Source organism: Panthera onca, chromosome D2 (genome assembly GCF_046562875.1).
Source record: "Panthera onca isolate mPanOnc1 chromosome D2, mPanOnc1 haplotype 2, whole genome shotgun sequence".
Lineage (NCBI taxonomy): Eukaryota > Metazoa > Chordata > Mammalia > Carnivora > Felidae > Panthera > Panthera onca.
This window is the reverse complement of record NC_138349.1, coordinates 55348765-55371726: the sequence shown is the minus strand read 5'-3', so window position 1 is coordinate 55371726 and position 22962 is coordinate 55348765. Positions and strand designations below refer to the sequence as shown.

Genomic DNA, 22962 nt, shown 5'->3' with positions numbered 1-22962 from the left:
GGTTGAGATAGAGATGAGATCTCTTGTCCCCCAGCTGGATGCTCTTCTTTCCTGGGTGGTCACACCAGATGGAGGGAGATGGGGAGGGGGAGAGAGAATGATAGCATCAGCAAGATTGGGCCTCCCCATGGGACTCTGAGGTGTTTGCCAAGGCCTCAGTGTTATGTCCCCAGGGTGATGGGGACAGCCGAGACCTGAGCACTCAGCAGCTACTTCCTAGGCTGGCCTTGCAGCAGGGAGGCCGCCCAGGGGCTGGACAACCAAACTCAGGTCCCTCCTCTCTCCTGCCCAGGGCACAACCGTGCGAGTTATCACTGCCATTGACCAGGATAAAGGACGTCCCCGGGGGATTGGCTACACCATCGTCTCAGGTAAGGCCTTGGGAAGGGAACTGAGTGGATGAAGGAGGGAGGAGCCAGGAAGGAGGAGAGGTGCTTGGGACTGAGGCTAAGGTGTTGGGGGCTGCTGGGGTGGTGTCGGGTGACAGGAGTGTGTGCCACTGTCCAAGGTCCGAGACATGTGAGCACTTTGGGGCTCCGAGCCCAGGTCATTGGGGACTCCCATCTAACCTCCTTCAGTGCTCTGTTTTTCTTTGTTTTCTTTTCTGACTTGATGAAAGGGTGGCATTTGTACATCATTTTAGAATGAATAGAGCTACACCTCAGCTGATTTCATGCTCCCATCACATTTCTGAGCATTGGGAGTTCATGTCTGGTCGCAAGGGAGGCACAGAGCCCCTCCTCTCCCACCCGCTCTCTCGGTTGAGTGGAATGGAGACTGGCTACAAAGAAGGTTCTGGGTGATGGCGTCCCTGACCTCATATCCCCACCCAAAGACAGATCATGTAGCAGCTCCATTTGGCTGTCCCAGGACTGGGTGGCTTTGGAGAGAGGGAGCCAGTGACAGGCCCATGAGAGGCTGCTCACTCACGCACACTCTCCGGCTCTGTCCCTGTGTACCCTGCCCACCACACATGTGGCCTCCTTCCCTGCCCACTGGTCCGTGAAGGGTCAGCCTAGTGCATGTGGGCAGGCCAGACTGATGGCCAGGAGGATGGCAGGCCACCAGGCCAGTGTCTACCCCGGCGCCTCTCCTGACCACACCTCCACAACAGAGAGCAACATTTTGGGGACATATTTTCCCTAAAACTCAAAAGACACCAAGGTGTAATGATGACGAACGTAGAGGATGGAGTCTCGTGAGTGTATTGCCTTGGGATGGTCTCCATACCTCAGTTTCTCAAACATAAAATGGGAGCAGTAGGAGTACCTACCTTGGATGGTTAAGGGTCAGAAGACTTAATATATGTAAAGAACCCAGTTAATGGATCTAAGGTCCTTTATAAGTGTCAGTTGCTGTTATTATTTTTATTGCTAGCAGCCAATAATAACCTTGCAAAGTTGGGGATTAGCTGGTGGGAAGAAGCACCCCCCATCCTTAGGAACGCAGGAAATCAGGAGCATTGTGGGTTCCCTGTGATCTGCAGCTGCTGGCATGACTACCATTGTGTCTTCCAGCCCAGGACCCAAAGCAAATTCCACCCCAGCTCATGTGGTCAGCAGCAGCATAGATTCGGGCCTCTCTTCCCCCACCCCACTTCCTCCCCATTCTGGTGCCCCACACAAGACTCAGCAGAGTAAACACCAATATGGACTTGTGGAAGGAAGGAAGGGAGGGAGGGAGGGAGGGAGGAAGGAAGGAAGGAAGGAAGGAAGGAAGGAAGGTAGGTGACTCCAGGGTAGTGGGTTTTCAAATTCCAGAATGCCCAAGGATCACCTGGGGCTCCTACCAAAAATAGAGTCCTTGGCACCCATGGAGAGTTTCATGCTATGGAACTAGGGTGGGGCCCAGGAATGGTCCTTTCTCACAGTGCCCCAGGTGCAGATGGTCCTAAGGCCAGGGTGTGGGAAAGCTAGTCCTAGGAAGGAAACCGTTCTGCAGGAAGGCAGAGTCCCCCCCCCCCCCAGAATTTGGGGGCCCTCTCCCACTGAGCAGAGGAGGGAGGCCCATGCTGGTGTTGGTCTCCTTTATGAGTTTTTCGATTTGGGAAGCAAATCAAGTGCCTCCCAGGGGCAAGGGGCTTGTGCTGGAGAGCTGCAGAAACACCGGTGAGCCCCAAGGATGATAGTTGAGGGGTCAAGATAAGGTAACAGCATGAAGGGGACACCAGGCTGGGTGGGGGATTGTCTCCTCATCTCATTGCCTGTGTGCTGGTTCCAGACATACCCCCGCCTGGATGAGGTGGGGAGCAAGGAGCCAGGAGCTAGCCTGCAGTCACGGCCAGACGGGAAATTCTTGCAGTGACACTGAAAGGCCATCCTCCAGGATGTTGGTCCATTCCAGGTTCATGCTGGGTGCTAGGCCACCAGCCTCAGACCCTGAGGCCCTCTCCAGCCTTCAAAGATGGCCCCAGCCAGCTCTCCCTCCTCACCCCATCCCCTGGGAGCAGGAGGCTGGAGGGCAGAGCTGCTGAGCCTTGGGTGTCTGAGCTGGGCTCTGGAATATGAAGTCTGGGGCCAATTGCCTGTGGCAGCATCCTACGAGATTTCCAGGGGCATGCTCTCCTGGGCCAGGTCCCCAAGTATGAACCGTAGGATGAGAAAGGAAACCCGGAATGTGAAACTACAGGTAGGCGATGTGTGTAAAGGTGGGGGCAGGAGGCAGAAACTTCTGGAAGGCCTGGAGCACTTAGCGTAGCTTTATAGGATTCCCACTGCCAGCAAAGATGTGCTTTGAGGGCTTTTTTAGAAAGGTTGACAAATGGGTTTCCTCTCACATGCCAACTGTGATTGATTGGTAATGGCTGCCTGAAGAGGACCCGTGAAGCCAAGCAGGCTCAGTGCGGTACTCAATTGGTAGAGCCTGTTACTGATGTGGAAAGAGAGAGGGCAGCACGTGCAGCAAATAGTTGCCATCCTTGCCAAGATAGCACTTGGACTTCGCTTATAGGGTGGCCTTGATGGTCCTTTAACTCCTTCATGGGTGTTTGTCGCCACAAAACCCGCAGCCCCACCCAAATCCTTTTCAGGCAGCTGGAGGAAAATGTTTCCCTTTTCCTTCCCTCCCGATCCTGCTGCCCACCTGCCTGTTCCTGCCCGCCCTTCTCTGGCCCTGGGATGGCATGGTCCTCCTGCAACCTGGCCTCACTGTGAGCCTAAAGCAGGCAGACCAGCAGAAGGGCGAAGTCCCCCAGGGGAACAGGAGACTGAAAGCTAGGATGTGGCCTCAACTCTACTTCATTTGACCACCATAGACACTGCTGCAAAGCACATTGTCTCCCAAGGATCTGGCCTCACACACATGCCTTTCCAGTGATGTTAAGTCTCGGCCCTTCCCTGGGAGGCTCAGCCAGTGTCTGTTTGGCTTAAAGCAGGAAGAAGGAATGCCCCCCAAGGGCATCTTCACATGGACTGCCCCAAGTTGGCCCTGAGTACCCTGTGGGAGCCTGCTTCAGCCCTCAATACTAGGGAGCCATTTTCATTTGAGAGGAAAAACAAGGGTCTTGGTGGCTCCTAGAGCCCGGTGTAAGTCCCGACAGCCACGGAGGGTGACCCAGTCTCTGGGCACCTCCAGAGCCTGGGAAGGGGGTGGCTCTGTCTGTATGTGGGTGGACACAAGTCTGAGCCCATGAGTGATCCATGGCGTGCGGTTAACCTGCTGGGCTCCTTGAGGCCCCCATCCCCTCTGGGCTGTTTATCAGCCCTGCAGCTGGGGGGATTTATGTCTGCACACCAGCGCTTTTGCCATTACTAATGACCCCTTTGTTTTGCCAAGAACAAAGAGGCCTTCAGAGGTAAGTTATGGCTCCATTGCCATCAATTTGTTCTCAGCCTCTTGTGGCCAAACTGAGACTGAAGAATGACAAGGTTCTTTTCCACAGAGGACCTGGCACAGGCCCCATCTGCTTCCTCAGCCTGCGCCTGGCCTGCCACTCACCAAGGGCATCACTTCCTTCAGGACCCGAGCAAAATGGGGCTCCCATCCCCAAAGGCCAGCCCAGCCCGGGGTCTCAACAGACACCTTCCTTTGCCAGATGGAGACAGTCCTGCTTCAAGGGGCAGCTGTGGCCCTCCCCATACAGAGCACTGGACTTGCAGTCCAGAGTTGTGGGTTCAAGGCCCAGCTCTGCCACCTGCAGCAGTGTGTCAGAGAAAGGCGTTTGACCCCTCTTAACCCCATAATCTTTAACCATGGTACAGGGTTAATAATCCCTATGGCAGATAAAATGGTGCCAGAGAGACTCTAAAGGGCCATAAAGTATTAAGCATTATTAATTATCAAGGAAAGATCAGGCCCAGGGGTCCTAGGAACTTCTATTCACTCATTTCTTCCTTCATCCATTTAAGTAGGGAAGCGGTTGAGAGGGCAGGTTCTGTGGCTGCTGTCCAGGGTGCTGACCGCTATCTGTGCTGGCCAGTACGGTTGCCCTGTGGCTACTGAGCTCTTGATATGTGGCTAGTCTGTAAGATAACCCAGGGGATTTTGAAGACTTATTATGCAAAACAGGTTATAAAGCATCTCATTAATAATGTCTTATATTGATGACATGTCGAAGTTATATTATTTTAGATAGACTGAGTGAAATACATATTATTAAAATTAATTTCATCTATTTTTTTTAATGTTGAATGTTTTTAATGTTTAATGGCTACTAGAGAATTTAAAATACCACATGTGGCTCACATCCTATTTGTGTGGGTAACTCTATTCCAGAGTCAGACCGCCTTGCTCGCCTGCTACCACTGACTAACTGTGTAACCTGCGTCAGTTTTTCAGTCTGTGAAATGGAAAGTACGAGTAGCCTGAGCCTCATAGGGAAGCTATGCACATACAGAGAGCAAAGACACATAAGTATGTAGAAGAGTGTCTGATTTTATAGTAAGTGCTCAACAAATGTGCGCTCTTGGCATCCACCCGCATTGGATCAAGGGTCTTCTCTGAGCCAAGAGCTGTGCTAATGTCCTGAGAATGTGTGGGACTGGAGGCACTGTCTCAGCCTCTGGAACCTGTAGGGTAGGTGGGGAAGCAGACTGAGATACGTGGGCTGCATCGGTAGCTATTGACATGGAGTGATGGCTCCCTGAAAGGTCCATTAGACTGTTCTCTCTACTTCTCTGTATGTTTGAAAATATCTGTAATAGGAAGTGAGGAAGAATCCATGGGAGGGGCCACCTCCCCCAGCCATCACTGGGGTGAGGACACTCACCGAGAAGAGATCATCTAAGCCGCCCCCCAACTGATGAGCAGGAACTACCCGGGAACTGTGGATTTAGGGTGTTACAGGCAGAGAGCACAGTGTTTACCAGGATCCCAGAGCAGCAGAGAGTGCGGTACATTTGTGGAACTGCAGTAATCCAGCACGGCTGAGCGCAGCCTGCAAGGGAGACCTTGGGGAGGGGAGGCCACAGAGGGAGGCAGGGCCCAGCCATGCAGGGTATGGAATGCCCAGCTCAGGAGAATGCCAGGCCTTGCTCCTGAGGGTGGTAGCAAGCCAGTTCTAGGGGTGGGTGGGTGGCAGGGCAGGGGGTGGTGGGAGATGTTGTTGAGGTGTGTTGTGTGAAGCTCCAGTGGTCAGACTGGAGCCAGTGGGCTGGAGGAGGGCAGGCAGAACAAGCAGGCCCAAGAGGAGGCTGCCGTGGTGTCCCCCAACTGGCTGTCACATTGGGAAGCCGAGATAGCAGAGCCAAAGGAGGATGAGGAGGCCGAGGTGACAGGAGGTGACTGATGGGGCAGGTGGCACAGGACCGGCCCACCGCCTGAGATACCTCTCGAGCCCCCTTGAGCAGGGAAATTGCTTACTTTAACATCTGACTATTGTTTGTTCCAGAGAGGAACCCTGTCTTCCTGTCTTCCACTTCAGAGTGGGTGACTGAAACTCTCAAAGGACCAGTTTCCCCAGCTTTTAATGGGGCCAGTCATATCTTTCTCACAGAGTTGTGAAAATAAGTATAAGTGAGGCCACTGTCTAAAATGGGCAGCGTTTGGTGAGTGTCACATAGGTCAGTTGCATGGTAGGCCCTCAAAAGAGGCCAACCATTTATTTCCCTCCTCCCTCAGGGAAGCAGGATGTGGCAGAGGCACGCAGGTGTCATGCTGCCCGAAGCCCGCATTCCTAGCCAAGGCCACTCTCACATGCTAGCAAGCTGGGCTCCCCCAGTGGCCAGGAGCCCAGGTTGAAGGCTTCCATCAGTCATCCCCAAGGGCACTGAGGATTCTGTCCTGCCGTCACCTTTCTGCAAATACCCAGAGTTTTTGTGGTTTCTCCATCCCCTGATGTAGGGAGCCCATCTACAAGAGGCTGTAGAGCAGCGGTTCTCAAAGTGAAGTGGGGGCCGTGGACCAGCAGCAGCAGCCCCTGAACTCTTGTTGGTCATGGGAGCTCTCAGGCCCCACCCTGGAACTACTGAATCAGATGCCCAGGGCAGGGGGCTTAAGGAGCCCTCCAGGTGGTTCTGACGCCATCTGAATCCTTATTGGAAGCGTTTTCATTTTCCACACGTTGTAGACTGATGGGTTCTGTCATTTAATTCTCTCCTTCCTGTAACTGATGCTGAACGGACTCCTTTCCAGTGCCTGGGGTGTGAGGGTGTGGTGAACAAACCCTGGACAGCGCTTTCTACCATGTCCTGCCTTACAGCCTCTATCTCAGCCCAGCCACACCTTCCAGGCTACAGAAGCCCCGCCTCCCTCATCGTCCTTGCCTTGCAGGCCACGTCCCTTTTCCCATCACAGCCCTGCCTGCCTGGGCCTTCTGCAGCTCTGGAGTGTTCCCCAGGGTGAGGGGCAGGGAGAGCCATTTATTGGGTGCCTGCCATGTGCCAGGCACTGGCTGGACACATTTATCTCTCACAGCAGTCTGTGAGGGAGACGTTATTACTCCATTCTACACACAAGTAAAGTGAGGATCTGCGAGTACATAGACTGGCCAAGGGTCACAGCTACTAAGTGGAAGAACGTGAATTTTTTTTAATATTTAAAAAAAGTTTTTTAAATCTTTATTTTTGAGAGCGACAGACAGAGAGAGAGAGAGAGAGCATGGGAGGAACAGAGAGAGAGGGAGACACAGAATCTGAAGCAGGCTCCAGGCTCCAAGCTGTCAGCACAGAGCCCAACGTGGGGGGCTCGAACTCATGAACCATGAGTCCATGACCTGAACCGAAGTCAGATACTCAACCAACTGAGCCACCAGGTGCTACTTTTTAATTTTTTTTATGTTTATTTTTGAGAGACAGTGCAAGCAGGGGAGGAGAAGAGAGAGAGGGAGGCACAAAATCTGAAGCAGGCTCCAGCCTCTGAGCTGTCAGTACAGAGCCTGATGTGGGGCTCGAACTCATGAACTATGAGATATGACTTGAGCCAATGTCAGACACTTAACCAACTGAGCCCCCCAGGCTCCCCAGAAGAACATGAATTTGAACCCATGTCCCTCGGGTTCCAGAATACATCCATTTTTCATGATGACAGTGGTCTTCAAAGTGTGGTCCCCAGACTGGTGGCATCAGCATCAACTTCTAATAATGGGAATTATTAGAAATTCAAAATTTTGCACCCCAGTCTAAGCCTACTGAATTGGAAATTCTGGGGGCAGGGCCAGGTGATGCTGAGGCTGCTGGTCTGGGGACCACACTCTGAGAAGCACTGGTCTGGAAAAGCATGTGTAGTCGATAAGGGCGATATCACCCGCAAGGAGGTAAAAGTGTGTTATGGGGGGTGAAAAATTTTTACTCTGTTTATCAAGCACAGCTGTATATGTGCAGACATATCTGTGGTATTGGAATTTCATGAGGGGAAGCAGTTAGGAAAAAATATCTTAAATGGCTGGTAGCAGGGGCAATAATGAAAGGAAGGTTGAGAAACAGTGGCCTGGAATCGAGAATCAGTGAGCAGTGTCAGGGCTGAAACCCCTCACTCCTGCTTGAAAGGCAGTGGCCTCACTTCCAGTCATGTTGGAGACTTGCCCAGGTATGTTAGTGAAGGACAAAGCCCTCACTTGCCAGTCCTTTGATCTTATGTCAATATTAACAAGTGAGGACGTTCCTTGAAAACACATTGAGTGCTTTGAAATGAAGGCTGCTTGTGTGTGAATGCACGTACGAGTATGGGTGTGTGTGCGCGTGTGCATGTGTGTATGTGTGTGTGTGTGTGTGTTTAGAGAGAATAGTCAAATACAGTCAGACTTGCTCAAGCTTACACATATGCCAATAACTGGACTGGGCCCCTGGCCATGGCCTGGCAGGGGGTAGCTATCACAGGAGACCATATTTTGAAATACATCAAAGCCCTTGTGATTAAGAGGTCTGGTGTTTTTTCTCCCCCACCCCCCGAGAAGTGAAAACTTGGGAGAATCAGACCTGCCTTGGACACCTGAATCTCATGCCACAGCCCCTGGCTTGGGATAGCATAGCGGGTGCCTGGAAGCACGTGAAACTTCAGGACATCTGGCTCAGCACAGGGCGAATGGCCCACCTGGCTGGAGCCAAGAGGTGGCCAGGGAGAAGTGAAGGGCAGATCACAGACAGGTGGGGGTGGGAGCAGTTGGTACAGGGCATAGGAGGCAAAATGAGTGGGTTCTTGAGCAAGGCTGGCGGTGGGGAAGGGGAGCAGGGGGCCATCAGAAGATTCATTTTGTCTGGACGGATTGGAACAGGAGGCACGGGAACGAGGAATGATCTGCTAATAGACTGTCACACTAACTGGGTGGCAGGGGTGGTCATTGAGGAGATGTACGGGAAGGAAGGCAGCAGGCTCTGGTGATGTACTGAAAATAGAAGCACAAGAGAAGGAGGAGACAAAGAAGCTTCTAATCTCTGAGTCGAGGTTTCTGGGGTCCTGGTGGTGGCCTAGACAGAAAGGGGCATATTCAGAAGGAAAGTTGATCTGTTTACACCTGTGATTGCTACCCTGGACGTACATCAGCACACATACCAGAATTTACTGATCACGTACTGAGGCAGACATCACTAGCTGATTCCAGCACACTTTCCCGCCAGCCTAGACAGGCCACCAAGCCTTACCCAGCCCTCCAGAAGCCACTGACAGTTGGTAGGCACTCTCTCTAGAGCTGGAATGAATGTGTGCAAGGTGTATTCCTTTTGCAGCCCATGGCTTTTTCAAAACTATCTGGGGACAGTGCCTCTGGCAGGTTTTTTATGTGATTATACAAATACATTGGCACGTTATTTACAGTTCTGCCCCATCACCACACCTAAATGACAGTGATGAACCTCAGGAAAGCCTGTACTTCATTCTCCCCTTGATCTTTCTCCTTCCTCTCTTCAGGGGCGTGCTAACCAGCCGGCCTGTTCTTGCTCTCAGTGGCTCTCCTGTGCGCCCCTTTGTGATCAACCAGAGAAGTCTTTGCTCTTCCCCCCTCCTTTAAGGAGACCCTATGTGTTCTTTGCCAGGATCAGCAGTTTGCCCCTTGCTTCCCATGGATAACGTTGGTCAGCAGACTTTTGAGAAGTGTCATTGCCACTGGGTCTGAGACCCTCCCTTCCAGCTTCTTCTCTCTCTCACATCCTCTTCATGGGCAGGAGTCTGTCCTGTGCTCAGGATACTATAGAACCTCCTGAGTATACTGTGGGAGGACCCCCCAAGATCTCCCTCTTAGGCCCAACTCGAACCTCTTCTGCTACAGGTCGGGTCCACCTCCCTAGCTGGGCAGGGAATGGACCTCAGCTCAGCTCAGGGAACCACGTCTCTGGGGTCTGGCAGACCAGTCACGGCTGGAGGTTGCTCACAGGGGCTGGAGGTTATCCTAGCTCTTGGCTGGAGGTTGTTTGGCAGGGAGGTTCTAGTCCGGTTTCCCTATGTCAACAAGCATTTGTCTTTTTAACAAAGTTGACCCTTTTCTACTTTTCCTCATCTGTAGGGTAACTGCTTTGTATTGGACTTCCAGGGCTTTGAGACCTTTGGGGAATTATGAAATTAGCCACCATTTATTTTGCATTCTCTTTCTGTATTACCTCAAGCACAGGGAACTGATTCAGACATAATTCTTGGATCATGATCAACATTGGTCTATGTTGGCCCTCTTTAGTTTCATTATTAATTTTTATTTAAAAAAATTTTAATGTTTATTTTTGAGAGACAGAGACAGACTGCGAGCAGGCAAGGGGCAGAGAGAGAGGGAGACACAGAATCCGAAGCAGACTCCCGGCTCTGAGCTGTCAGCACGGAGCCTGACGCGGGGCTCGAACTCACGAGCTGTGAGATCACGACCTGAGCCAAAGTGAGACGCTTAACCGACTGAGCCACCCAGACCGCCCCTCATTACTAATTTTTAATGACACTAATTTTTAATGAAATTTTTAATGACCCACCAACCAACCCAAGAGCTCAACTGTCACCCATACCTCACATCTGGCTCTGTTCCTCCCCATCCCTATAGCCTTATCTTTGAATCTTGTGTTTTTTTCATTCCCTTGCTTTTAAGAACTATTTTGTCACATACAAATGGATCACATGTTGTTTGGGTTTAGTTGTCTTTGAACCTTACTTAAAAAGTGTCATGTTATGCATGGTCTCCAGGGACTTATGTTTTCTACCCAATATTATGTATCTGAGATTCACTCATATTTTTTTTCGTGTAGGTATCATTTGCTCATTTTTATTACTGCACATTATTCTATCGTGGGAAAATACCCCAGGCAATCCACGTTCCTATCGATGGGTGCATGCATTGATTGCTGCTATTACAAACCGTGCTGCTACGGACAACATCTTGTATGTCTGTATGTCACAGAACATGTGTGAGAGTTGCCTTGGGCCAGACATCATCTCTGACCCTCACCATCACTCAAGGATGTGGCTGACCAGAGCCATTTACAAACAAGGAAACAGCTCACGTGCTTAGGGTCATGCAACGCGTAAGTAGTGGATGCAGGGTTCGTATCTAGATCCTTCTGCTTCCAAAGTCCACATTCTTTCTGCCATCCTTTACTGTTCCGCCTGGGAAATGAAGTAATTCCTGTCCACCCACTGGTCTGTGTGTGGACTAGAATCCCAGGATTCGTTCACTCATTCAGTTAACCGTGAATATTGATTGAGTGCCTACCGTGGGCCAGGCTTCATGTTAGACCATGGGGACCAATGGCAAAGTGAAAGCCACTGTCACTGCCCCCGTGGAGCTCATGTCCCACTGGGAAGGAGGGGAACTAAATAAGTCTGCAGAGGCAGTGCCTGGTGGCTGGGGAGGAAATACCGGGTGAGGAGAAGGGAGAGGGACCGTCTGGAAGGGGGTCAGGAGGGCTGGGCTAGGCAGGTTGTTGTGCTTGACTCAGGACCCGCCCTACCCCACCCCCTCCCCACTCCCCGAAGGCTGTGGGCATTGGAGGAGACTTTGCCCCTCCCCTCAGAAAAGGTCTCAAATACCTTTTGGGGGCTTTGAACCTGAGATGAGCCCTCTAAGCAGCTCAGATTCCCAGCTCCCTTTTTCATCTCACTCCCTGGATGACTGCTCAGCTTTCAAGGCAGCCCCCAGCCGGGGCTAATCTGAAATAAAAGTTTTTATTTATCTAGCTTGATACCTGGTGCAAGGTTAAATCATACAAGAGAAAAAGCAATAAAAGAGAAAGATTAAGCGAAAGGCGCCGTCTTAGGCATGCCCTTTTGCAATATGGTTACAAAGATATTAAGCCTGAAGTCGCCCAACAACCCCACGCTGCGGTTCCCAGTCTCTCTGGGCTCAGCTCGGCAGGCGGGGCGGAAGGAGGAGGAGTGGACGGGGTGGGGGGCGCAGGAGGGGGCCGCCCTGGGGCTCCCCGACTGGGTAAGTAAGCAGATGGAGTTCTAGGAGCTCAGCCCATCACCATCTCCTACCCCCACACAGCTCTGATTCATGACTTCCCCGGGGGAACAGAACCATTGCATCTGCCCCTTCGTTCCTGTCAGCATATCCACGTCTTCAGTGTTTTACTTCGTGCCGGCTACGAGCAGGGCACCCCAGGGAGAGAGGGTCTTAGACCCGGTGCTCCTCCCGGCCAGCCTGGGCTCCAGGGGCAGGTGACCCCGAGCAGGTCGCTTCTCCTGTTTGTGCCTCGGTCTCCTCATCTGTAAAATGGGAATGTTAACGGGGTGAACATTAGCCAAAACATTATCGTCTGGTGACAGGCACAGACAGGAAAAGATACTAGCGTTGCTCAGCATGTAGGTGGGAAGGGAGTCTCTAAAAATACAAAAGTCATTGGCTCGTGCCTGTCTCCCCTGCCTGCAAAACCTAACACTTCAGCTCTCTGTAAAATCCCCAAGTGTCGCAGGGGCCCCTGGAGGAGGGGGGGGGGGTGGAGGGGAGAGGGAGAGGGAGGCAGTTCCCATGTGCTCTATGATTGACCTGGTCTTTTGCCCCTGACCCCTCGCGGGTATCCCCTGCACCAAGATGGAGGTGGATGACTCACGAGGGCCCCTGCTGGCAGCGCCTTCCACAGCCGTTGGAACGGCCCAGCTTCCCTTAGACGCGCCATGACCCGGAACCAAAATGGATCGTGGGCAGAGACGGGCTGCTTCTCCTCCCCTAGCACAGCTGTGCTCGGGATGTGGGCCCCATGGCACCCCTGCTTGAGTCCCTGTGCACTGCCTGCCCCACCCCTGTAAACAGCTCCTCCAACTCCAGCCTGCAGTCCTCCTCTCTGTAGGGCCCAGACAGGGACACGGGGACACCACGCCACCCTCCCCACTCCCGTCCCTCCCACAGAACCGTGTTTTAAAGCAATTTAAAACAAGAAAGGGAAGGGAAGGGACCCTTCTTTTAGCCAGAATGTCAGCCACTGAAAGCCCACCCACCAGGTCACTTGGACATGTCCAGTTTGGGCCCCAGGGAGAACCCAACTGCACAAGTGATTCATCAGGAAAGCTTAAAGCAGAGCGTGTATAGCAGATGCCTCAGGAGGTCAGAAAAGGGTTTGTTCTCTGAGAAGACAGCCGTCTTGCGATGATTTGGAGACTGTGAGGAAGGGAATTGTCACCAGCCAGGGCAGGGAGGGTGTGAGCACACAGGCAGGGGACTTCCTCTTCCGCCCTAACACCCTCTTACGGCATTGGGACTCACACTGGAGAGCTCTGAATGCCAGACTAAGGAGCAGCCGTGATCAGTAATAATAGCTAGCAGTTCGTGAATGCTTAGGAAGTAACCCACATGCTTCGTCGGCATCCACTCTTTTAGTCCTGCCAGGAACCCCAGGAGGTGGGTACTAACTATCGTTGTCGTCCCCTTTTACGGATGAGGAAACTGAGGCCCGGTTGCCCAAGGTCACATGGCCGTTGGGAGGAAGAGCAGGCTGGCTCCACAACCTGTACCTCTCCAGGAGCCCTGGCCTCACTGCCCCCTGCCCGTTCTGAGCACCTGTTGGGGCTGCCGAGGTTTGAGAACCACCAGACCTACCTCTGGGCTCAGCCGTCTCGCTGTGCCCCGTGGCCTCTCTGCCTCTCCACCTCTCTGTCAAGTGCTCCGCCCGAGTCAATTAACTAGCTGCCCCATTCAAATATTTGACCAATGTCCTGGAAACAGAGATTTCAGGGCAGATACTTTCAGACATTGATTGAAGTGAACAAACACTCTGGCACAGAATGAATTTATTGTTCTCACGGTCTCCTGCCGCGCTGTGCTCCATCCCAGCCCCCCACCCCAGAAGGCACTGCTTTCATGGGGGGAAAGCAAGGTGGGATCAGGCTGCCTGTTTTCCAGTTCACGCCCCTCCCACCCGCTCCTGCTGGAGGTGCAGGAAGATACCCCACTTTGAGGGACCACATCAATGAGGCGCTTTTGAATCAGTGCAAATACAGGCTGAAGGGTACTTCACAACAGCGTCCGGCATAGCAAGGGTTATTTTAAAGGTGCCAGTGGCTGATTTTTCTTCATAAGGGTGGTGGGGGTCTTTAGTTCCACAAGAGCAATTTAGGTGAGACTTAAGGAAGCGTTTTGCAAATGAGGACTTGAGGTCCTGGGGTGTTGTTGGTCCTCTAGAAGTCTGCAGGGACAGGAGAGTTGCCCGCTCACGACTCAGCAGATGCTTAGCAAAGTCTTGAGCTAACCTCCCTGCTTGGCCATCCTGGGGAGACAGGCTCTAGAATGGAAGCTGGAAATGGAAAACCCTTCCATCGGGAAGCTTTGAGGAGTTGTGGGGAGGTGACCTATGAGAAGTCGATCATCCGTCCACAGAGCACCCACTGAGCAGCAAGTGTTGTCAGTGAGTCCTTAGAAAGATCCGAGGAGGGTGGGCAGTGCTAGGGGGCTGGGGCGAGGGCAGCGGCTTCCCCACATGCTGATCCCCCAGAGAGGTGATTTTAAGTGGTGCACGGGTGGGGCGTGAAATGACATCGAAGCACACAGCGAAGCAGTTATCCCTCTTCTCAATTCTCTCTCAGAATGTCTGTTTCTGTCAGTTCTGTCCAGGACAAAGTCCATTTGGGTGCTCACACCTTTAACACCTCTCTCCTTTGGCTTCTCTTCCCATTTAAGGAGAGCTGGCTGGAGCCATCAGATGTCAAGCTGATGCGGCTAAAATCTACCCACGTAGGCTCATTTTCTCCATTTTACAATCAGTCCCCATTATGGTCAGTGAACTGGTTCTCCGTCTGTGAAACTCCTAAATACGTTCTGTTGGAATGAGTTGTCGAAGAAAAGAATCAGATTAAAGAAAGGAGTAGATAATAATAATGCAAGTTGCAGGCAGATGTGGCAAAAATTGGGAGGGTGGCATCCAAATGGTTGAGGCTTAGGCATTTTGATGGGCAGGAGACCTGAGCTGGCCCTTTCCCCAGCTGTAGCGTCAGGGGATCGGATGGTGGAGGCTCTGAGAGTCACATCAATGCACGCAAAGTGCTCAGAACAGCGCCTGGCGGGCAAGAGCTCAGGACGTGCCAGCATTCTGTTGGGTAGGATCGCGTAATGAAGCCACCTTGGAAATGGAGGAGTGCTAGCACCCACAAGGCGGCATCACTGGGACAGAGGGTGAGTGGCTTAGATGGGGAGGGAGGCATCCTGGGAAGGGGGTCTGACCAGAGCAGAGGCTTAGTTAGAGAGAGGACTATCATGAAGAGTCTACAGGGCAACCGACTAGCCAGGCTGCAGAATAGGGAAGATGATTTGAAGGGTCTTGAGGGTCAAGCAGAGGGGCGTGGAGTGTTCCTTTCAGGGCATCTGTGGTTCCAGGAATCTGAGAGCACTTAGGAAGCTTCAGGAAAGGGGCCTCCCACAGGAACCCCGGGCAGACCCTCCTCAGAGTGGGGCCTTCTGGGAGGAGGGACTGAGGCAGGAAGGTTGAGTACGCTCTCCTTTCTTACAGAGTTTCCCATGGCTACCGTAATAAACCACTACAAAGTGTGGCTTAAAGCAACAGAAATTTATTCTTTTATGGCCCTGCAGACCGGAAGTCCAAAATCAGTCTTACAGGACTAAAATCAAAGTGTCAGCAAGGCTGGATCCTTCTGGGGAGCCCAAGAAGGATCCATTTCTTGCCCACCCCAGCAGCTGGTGGCTGCCAGCTTTCCTTCATCGGCCCGTGGCTGCACCCCTCCAATCTCTTTTCCCCTGGCCACATAGCCTTTTCTTCTGTAGTCTCATCTCCCTCTGCCTCCCTCTTCAAGGCCCCTTGTGGTGACAGGTAGAGCCCAGAAGGTAATCTCTCCATCTCATGATGCTTAACTGAAAAACATATGCATGTAAAGTCACATTCAGAGGTTCCAGGGATCAGGAGCTGGCTTTGATGGCCATTATTCAGCCCACCTCTGCATCTTTTCCCCACCCTAGTTATTGGCCCACTCATCTCTCTCTATCCCACTGGCTCCCTCATGATCCCACCTGGTCCATGATGACCATACCACCCCCTCTGCATCATGGCTGCCCCTGGACTGTCCTTCTGGCTTCCATCTCAGCTGTCAACCAGCTTCATATTCTAGTTTTCTAATTCCAGACTTCCTGCAGGGGGTCAGGTTGGCCAGTTCATCATCACCAGCAGTGTCCACGAGCCATAGGGAGCTGGCAGCCTGAAGCGGTGTCACCTGAGGCAGCCGGTACAGAAGAGGGCAATGGGGCCATGAGCAGGGCGGGCCCTAATCCTTCCAGTACATCTTAAATGATAGGCCAATGGGACAGAATGCAGCTGTTAGAACTAGACCCACATATAAAACGGGAAGTTGATAAATGGAAAAGGTGGTGCCGCAAATCAATGGGGAAGAGAGGACTTGTTTAGTAGCCGGTGTTGGGGAAACTAGCTCACGATGTGGAGAAAAATAAAGCAAAAGCCCCACCATACACCGTATACCAAAGTGGACTTCAGACGGATGAAAGACGTCAACATGAACAGTAAAATATAAAGCTCATAAAAGGAAACGTCGGGGTATATCTTCATGACCTTGTGCTTGGAAAGGACTCAGCGCCCAAAGAGCACGTGCCAGAGATGAGAAACGGATCTCCGTCAGAGGATTTCCAATTCAGTGGGAATTATATAGACAAAGGTAACAACAGAGGACCTGTAGGGAGAAGATTTTTGCAGCAATTGTAACCAACAAGGGTCTGTAGGCTATAGGAGGAAGCCCTGTAAATCAGTAGGGAAAAGTTGAGAAATTCTATGGAAAAGTAGGCAAAGTGTATTCACCAGGATGGGAGAGCCCGCCGACTAGGGAGCCCCAGTACAGAGGTGCTGAAGCTGAGTAGAAATCAGGGCATTGTAATGGCGCCTGCGATGACCAACCTCTTCACACCCCCCAATGTGGGCACCTGGGCCACGTGCCCCCCCCCCACTGCCTGTTTCATGTGATCTCAGAGCTAAGAATGGATTCCAAAGAGTCATTTTGCAGTTGATGTCGTGCTAGTAAATCCTCTCTTTGAACTCCGCTTACATGCAATAGTATCTCCTGCCCCCGAAATTCCGTTCTCCTCACTCGTAGACCTGTATTACAAAAAAAAAACTGTGCTCAATTATTGTTGCATTTTGAATTTCACCAAAAATGTTGTGGCAATTTGTTTTCTCTCGTTAGATAGGGACCAACATAATGTCCTCAATTTTGCCTCAAGACCTGCAAACTCGAGAGAATTTACTATGGCCTTTTACAGAAAATGTTTGCCAACCCCTACACCAGTACTCTATATCAGACGCCACAAACTAGGAGGTTAAATCACATGAAATCACTATTTTTGCAGGTCAAAAATGGTGGAATGTCGGCAATTTCACATGGCTCGGCTCAATAGATGTGCAGACAGCAGAAGAGATAAATCTTTACAACCCAGTGTGGAGTGGTAAAAGAAATAGAAAGGAATAGCCTAATACTACATATGTAAGGTTAAAAAGCCAATAGCAACCGTGGATATTTAACAAGAATACGTACATGTGCAGGGACATTTTAGCAAAGCACTGGAACTAGGAATTTGACTTTGGGACAAGGAGGTGGCAGAAGAAGGGCTAAAGAGGAAAACCCAACTGTGATAACACTTATCACCATTTATTGGGTAATGGCCACATGTCCTGCTTTAAGCAGCTTACCTGGGTTCATTCATTTGCTCCTTATAGCACCCCGGCGAAGAAAGTACTATTGTTCCATCACAGATGAGGAGCACAGAGCTCAGAGAGGTTAAGTAATTTGTCCAAGGCTGCTCAGCTTGTCAACATTGGAGCCAGGACTGGACACAGGCAGTTGGGGATCCCATTTTGGAGATCAGATCTGAAGTCAGGAAAGCTAGTGAAACCCAGAGGGATGTAGGTGCACCCAACAGATCTGGCTCCACCCTTGTCCCTCAAACCCAAGCTGTTCTGTGCCCAGCAACCCCCTGCTATTCCCTTCTCACTTCTGCACAATTCAGAGCACACCCACCTTAGCAGCTGGCCATGCTACAGGCAAAGAGCCAAAGAGTTAGGAGGTATGGACACTGTCCCTACCTTGACCCCACCTTGGGTGATGGGATGTGCCACCCACAGGATGAAATAACCGACCACATGCTCCCTGAGAAATGGCTCTGGCTTTGGTGTGCTGAGGCAGCAACTTTGGATCTGCTCAAATCCTGGTCTGAGCCAGGTCTGAGCTCAAATCCTGGCTACCAGTGCAACAGCCTGTGGGACCTCGACAAATCACTTCTGTAAATTGAGGTTAAAATACGCACTGCAGAGGGAACAGTGCTTAGCACAATGCCTGGCATATAGTTAATGCTTAGTAAGTTACTATTATTCCCAAGTTCATTGACTTCACCTAGGGGAAGCGACCATTTCCCATTGCATGTTCTTGACAGAAGGACAGTCAAGAAGAGTGGGCAGGGGCCTATCTACCTAAGAAGCCTGTCCCTCCCTTATCCATCTGTCTACATCCTTCCCTTGCTTTGAACTTGGTCTTCCCGCCCACTGCCTCCAGAAGCCCTCCCTGACCACCCAGCTTTCACGGTCTGGTTAGTTGACGGAAGCAGGTTGGTCATCGGATGTGCACGCTCTCCAACCAGCTCACCTTCCATTTTCTCTCTGACCTGTCACCTCCCGCTGCGTACACAGCCCCATGCCACCTCTGGGCTATGACTACCTGCCGGGCTCAGGAGTTCACAAGGCTCTGCCTCCTTTGCCTCATTTTCTCCCTCCCCATCATGGGGATCATGGAATCCCCTGGAATTCACATGTCCATCAGGCCCCCGGGATGTGAGCCGCTGAGGCTGAGGCCTGTTTGGGCCCCAGCCACATTGCCCTGAGAACCCAGAAAGAGGCCAGGCTTTCCGGAGGGGCTCATGTGGACTGAGCAGCTACAGGGGACGTCACCTAAGTTATCCGTCCTGAGGATGACACTGCAAGGGACGGCTGCCTTCCCACTTTACCTCTGAGAATATGGAAGCCCACCCAGTGCGGCCTGCCCGGGAGTACCCAGGTCGTGTGTGGCATGGCCAGCACTTGGCCCCCAGCCATCGGCATCCCACATCCAGGACCTCTGTCACTCCCCAGCCACCTCTGCCCAGAGGGGACCATCTAACACCCACGTTTCTACTGTGATATTCACTCCCCTCCCTGTTTCTCCAGGGAACCGAAGGCTGCACCAACCGTCTCTGCTCCGTGGCCCTTGTGACTCAGAACAGCTAACTGGGGCTTGGCTAACTGTGAGCTGGCTCCAGGCAGCCCTCCTGCGGTTAGCACCGATTTTCCTTGGTTCCGAGAGTGGTGCCTTCTGTTTGGCTCCACTCCGGGGCAGGGGAAGATTTGCACACAACGTGGGCTCCGCGGGGAGAAGGCACTGGCCTAGAAGGACAGCAGAAAACAGAAAGCTGTCATGAGCCCACTTCTCTCGGAGCTGTAGTTGGGATGCCAGTGGAGTCCCACCCAAGGATGTCACGCGAGTCCCTACAGAGGCAGCATCTTACACTTACAACCAGAACTACCGCTGCCCCCGTGTCACAGATGAGAAAACGGGAGCAGAAAGGTTGTGTAACATGTAGGGTCGAGCCAGGTCAAGAAGTGGCAGGTCTGTGTGAGTCTGGAGTCCGTGCGCTTTCCACGAGGCCACCAGCCTCACTGGATTGTCGTGATGCTGCCCGATATGTACAGACCCTACCTACACTGTTCCCTTTTCACAGGTGGGTAAACCGAGACTCAGGGAGCTCCAGGAACTCCAGGTTGTATGGTCGGGTGAAATGGTAGATACTGAACTGGCTCCTGATCCAGTCGTTATTCTGTCCATTGCATACAGAACTTCTTCATCCATACCCAAGTCTGGGCAGCAGAAGCGTAACGAGGTGGGGTCATCCTGGGAGGCCTGGTTGGTAGAGGGGTCAAGGAGGGCCAAGTTGCAGAAAGTGCTGGAAGCTAGGCAGACTTGACGGGTGGGGCAGGAGGGCCTATTTAGGGTCTGGCAGGACAAGTGAAGTGTCTTACAGTGTCTGTCTGCACAGCCCAACCCAGGCCCAGTGCTCCCTCCCCTGCAGGGTGGGGACATCCGGGCCGCTGAGGTCAGGTCTTTGTTTGAAGGACAGATAATTAATCCCACGAAGTAATCCCCGAAACACTCTGGCAGATTTATGGAGATCGCCTCTGTCCCAGGAACTCTGCCTTCCCATCTTTCATTTCCTAGGCAAAGCAAGTGACTTGTTATATCACGGGCCCCACGCCAGTAGGAATTTCATTTAGGGGAGTTCTCCAGGTGGAGGGAGATGGATAACCCAGGCTGAGAACCCGCGGTGGCACTGGGGTCAGGCAGGGAGGGGAGCAGAACAGGAACCATGCTACCTCCTGTCCCCTTGCCCACCGCCGTCATTCTCCCAACACTGGGGGCCCAGTTTCATGGGGTTCGCCTGCCACAGGCCACAGGCACCCAGGTAGCATTCCGTCTGACCCTTCCGAGTCACAAATGGGCAAAGCAAGGCCCAGAGCAGGGAGGGAAGGGCCTATTTCCCAGGCCAGCTCTTTCAGCCGCTCTGTCCCATCCTTCCCCACGGTTACCTCTCCCCCAGCCCCACTCCCTGCTCTGCCGGGAAGCTGCCCCAGAGGCAAGAGTCAGAGTTCAGCACTGGTGGGAGCTCCTCAAAGCTCCCCAGTGGGAGTCCTTGGAACCTGACTCCCAAGGGGGCTTTTATGGTGGAGAAGGGGGGGTTGTTGACAGCTCCCCTACCATGCAAAGAGGGGAAGGGGGGACATGGTCCTGGAGGTCATGGTCGTTGCTTCTGGCCTGATGGCTCTGCCTTGAGCTTGCTGGGCCATCTGGGAAGCTTGTCCCTCTTTATAACACAGACTTTGAGCTAAGGTGATTACTCACAAATGTTTATCAGGCACCTCTCCTCTGCCAGCCTCTGGGGATATAATTACGCGAATGAGACAGATAAAGCTGTTGCCCTCGTGGAACTTACGGTTTAGTAAGGAAAATAGAAAGGTGAAAGTAAGCCAACAGATGAATGCGTGAGATAATTTTAGAGAGTTGACAGGTACTTGCAAGCAAATAAAACACTGGTGGGTTGGGGACAGATTGGTGAGTGACTGAGCTGGGACGACTTGGCTGGTGTGGTTGGGGAAAGCCTCCTTGATATGGTGACATTTGAGACGGGCCTGAGCAACGGTGGAGGAGGCAGCCATGTAGAGGTGAGGGGGAAAAGAGTTCCAGGCAGAGGAAACAGCACATGCAAAGGCCCTGAGGCAAGAATGAGCTGGTGTGTCTTAAGAAACAGGAAACCAGAGAGGTGTGGTGGGGAATAGAAGGTTGGGTATAGGAAATTCAGAGATCTGGACAGGGATGGATCATGTAGGGTCTTACAGACCAGGATGAGGAGGTGAGATTTTATTCCACTTGCACTAGGAAGACATTGCAGTGGAGTAACTTGATCTGTGGTCAGGCCTTTAAAAGATCAGAGAAAGGTGGAGCGTGGGCTGGAGAAGGTCAAGAAGAGAAAGCAGGGAAGCCAGCTGGAAGGCCACCGGGGTGACGAGGTGAGAGAGAATCTGGAGTGCTTGTGCCAGATGTCCCAGGCTCTGTCCCTTTGTCCGTCCAGCCACTCGCAACCCTTCCTTACCACCCCCAGCTTCTCTGGCAGCTCAAGACAGAGCTCTGCGGTGGGCCAGCCTTAAGCTGTTCCTCCTGCATACCCTGCCTCATCCACACCCCCACTTGATCTCACCCCTCCCTCGAGGGCAGGGGGCCAGGCCGTGGGCACCCCAGAAGTGAAGGGAGAGCTGGGTCGCCACCAGGAGAGAGCCGGGGATGGCGTGGCAGCATCCAGGACTGTCCTCGCCAACTTGGCACCCCCTTGTTCGACAGGCACCGAGCCTGGTGGGGCTGGCTCCTTCCTGAGGCTCACACCCGGCACTGGATAATTAAAGCCATAAGTCACCTTCCATCAGGGGAGCTGCAGGCTGGGGCTCACAGCTGGCACGGCTCGGGGCTTAGTGTTGGGAGGGAGAGTGGGCAGGACATCTGGGCAGAGGTTGGGGGGCTGAAGATCAGAGACTACCGTCCCTTCTGGCTTTGACTGAGGTGGTGTTTGGGCTCTCAGACGCTGCTCGGTGCCAGGGACGGTGCCAGGAGCTCCCTCCACAGACGAAGGACTTAGTTCCTCTTTCCCGTGGGCTCTGAGTCTCAAGCTTGCAAACACCCCCCCAAAATGCCATCTGTCTGCAGGGAGATTCTATGCTCCTCTTCCCCCTCCAGAAGTGTCTGTTCACAGAGCTTGGATTGGGGGCGCCGTAGGGTGTCCGTCCCCTTAGCCGCGCCGGGGAGCTTCCCAGAGAAACTGCCCCCCCCCCTCCCGCCGCCAAGGGAGTAGGTCTGTAGCCCAGATCAGCCCCTGTCACTGAGAGGACCCCAGCCGCATATCCCGAGGGTGGCCCCGTGAGAAGGACCCTGCCCTCTGACCTGTGACTCTCTTTCTCAAAACCGTGCCTGGTCAGAGTCTTTGCCTAGATTTTGGTTGCTGACCCTCCTTGGCCAAAAAAGGCAAGGACGTCTCTCTTTCTCCTGTTTCCTGCTTGCTCAGCAGAAGTTCCTGCCTGTGCGAGCCAAGGGGACGGGAACAGCTCGGGACACCCCTCCCTGTCCAGCTGGGCTCACTCGTCAAGCATGCTGAACACCCACTCGGTGTGGGGTGCTGGGCCGGGCCCCGGGGACATAATGTGACAAGGAGGACTGACGCTCAGGCTGCCGCCCCACCACAACCCTGTCCGGGACCCCTGGCCTTCGTCAGAGAAGCAGGGCCAGGATCACTGGCAAGTGGAAATATCACACTTTTAGAAAAGTACAGAACCTGCTACAACACACCCCCTTGTGTTCACCCACCCAGATGACATTTTGCCTCAGCCGTTTCTCATCTTTTTTGCTCTTGCTTTTGTTCTCGGTTAGGCAATGAAACTTGACGACGTTTCTTGCATTTTTCAGGAATCTCCGAGGCTTGGGCTCTGAGGACCGAGAGCAAAGGGTCGAAGCCTCCAATCCTAATGTGGCTTCAAAATTGGGGTCCCTGCTTGAATGTGGATTATGTCTCAAGTGACATTAGGAATCATTCATTTTGTTTAGTGTGATAAT

The 22962-nt window shown here is 52.6% G+C and overlaps 1 protein-coding gene across 4 annotated transcripts in view; it reads left to right on the top strand.

The window, feature by feature from the left end:
- Window positions 1–22962, top strand: part of CDH23 (cadherin related 23) — a 414296-nt gene that overhangs the window by 190950 nt on the left and 200384 nt on the right. For all 4 annotated transcript variants that reach the window (XM_078434342.2, XM_078434344.2, XM_078434341.2 and 1 more), the window contains exon 9: window positions 293–371. In XM_078434342.2, the coding sequence (XP_078290468.2) occupies window positions 293–371 (79 nt within the window). The remainder of the gene's footprint in view (window positions 1–292; window positions 372–22962) is intronic.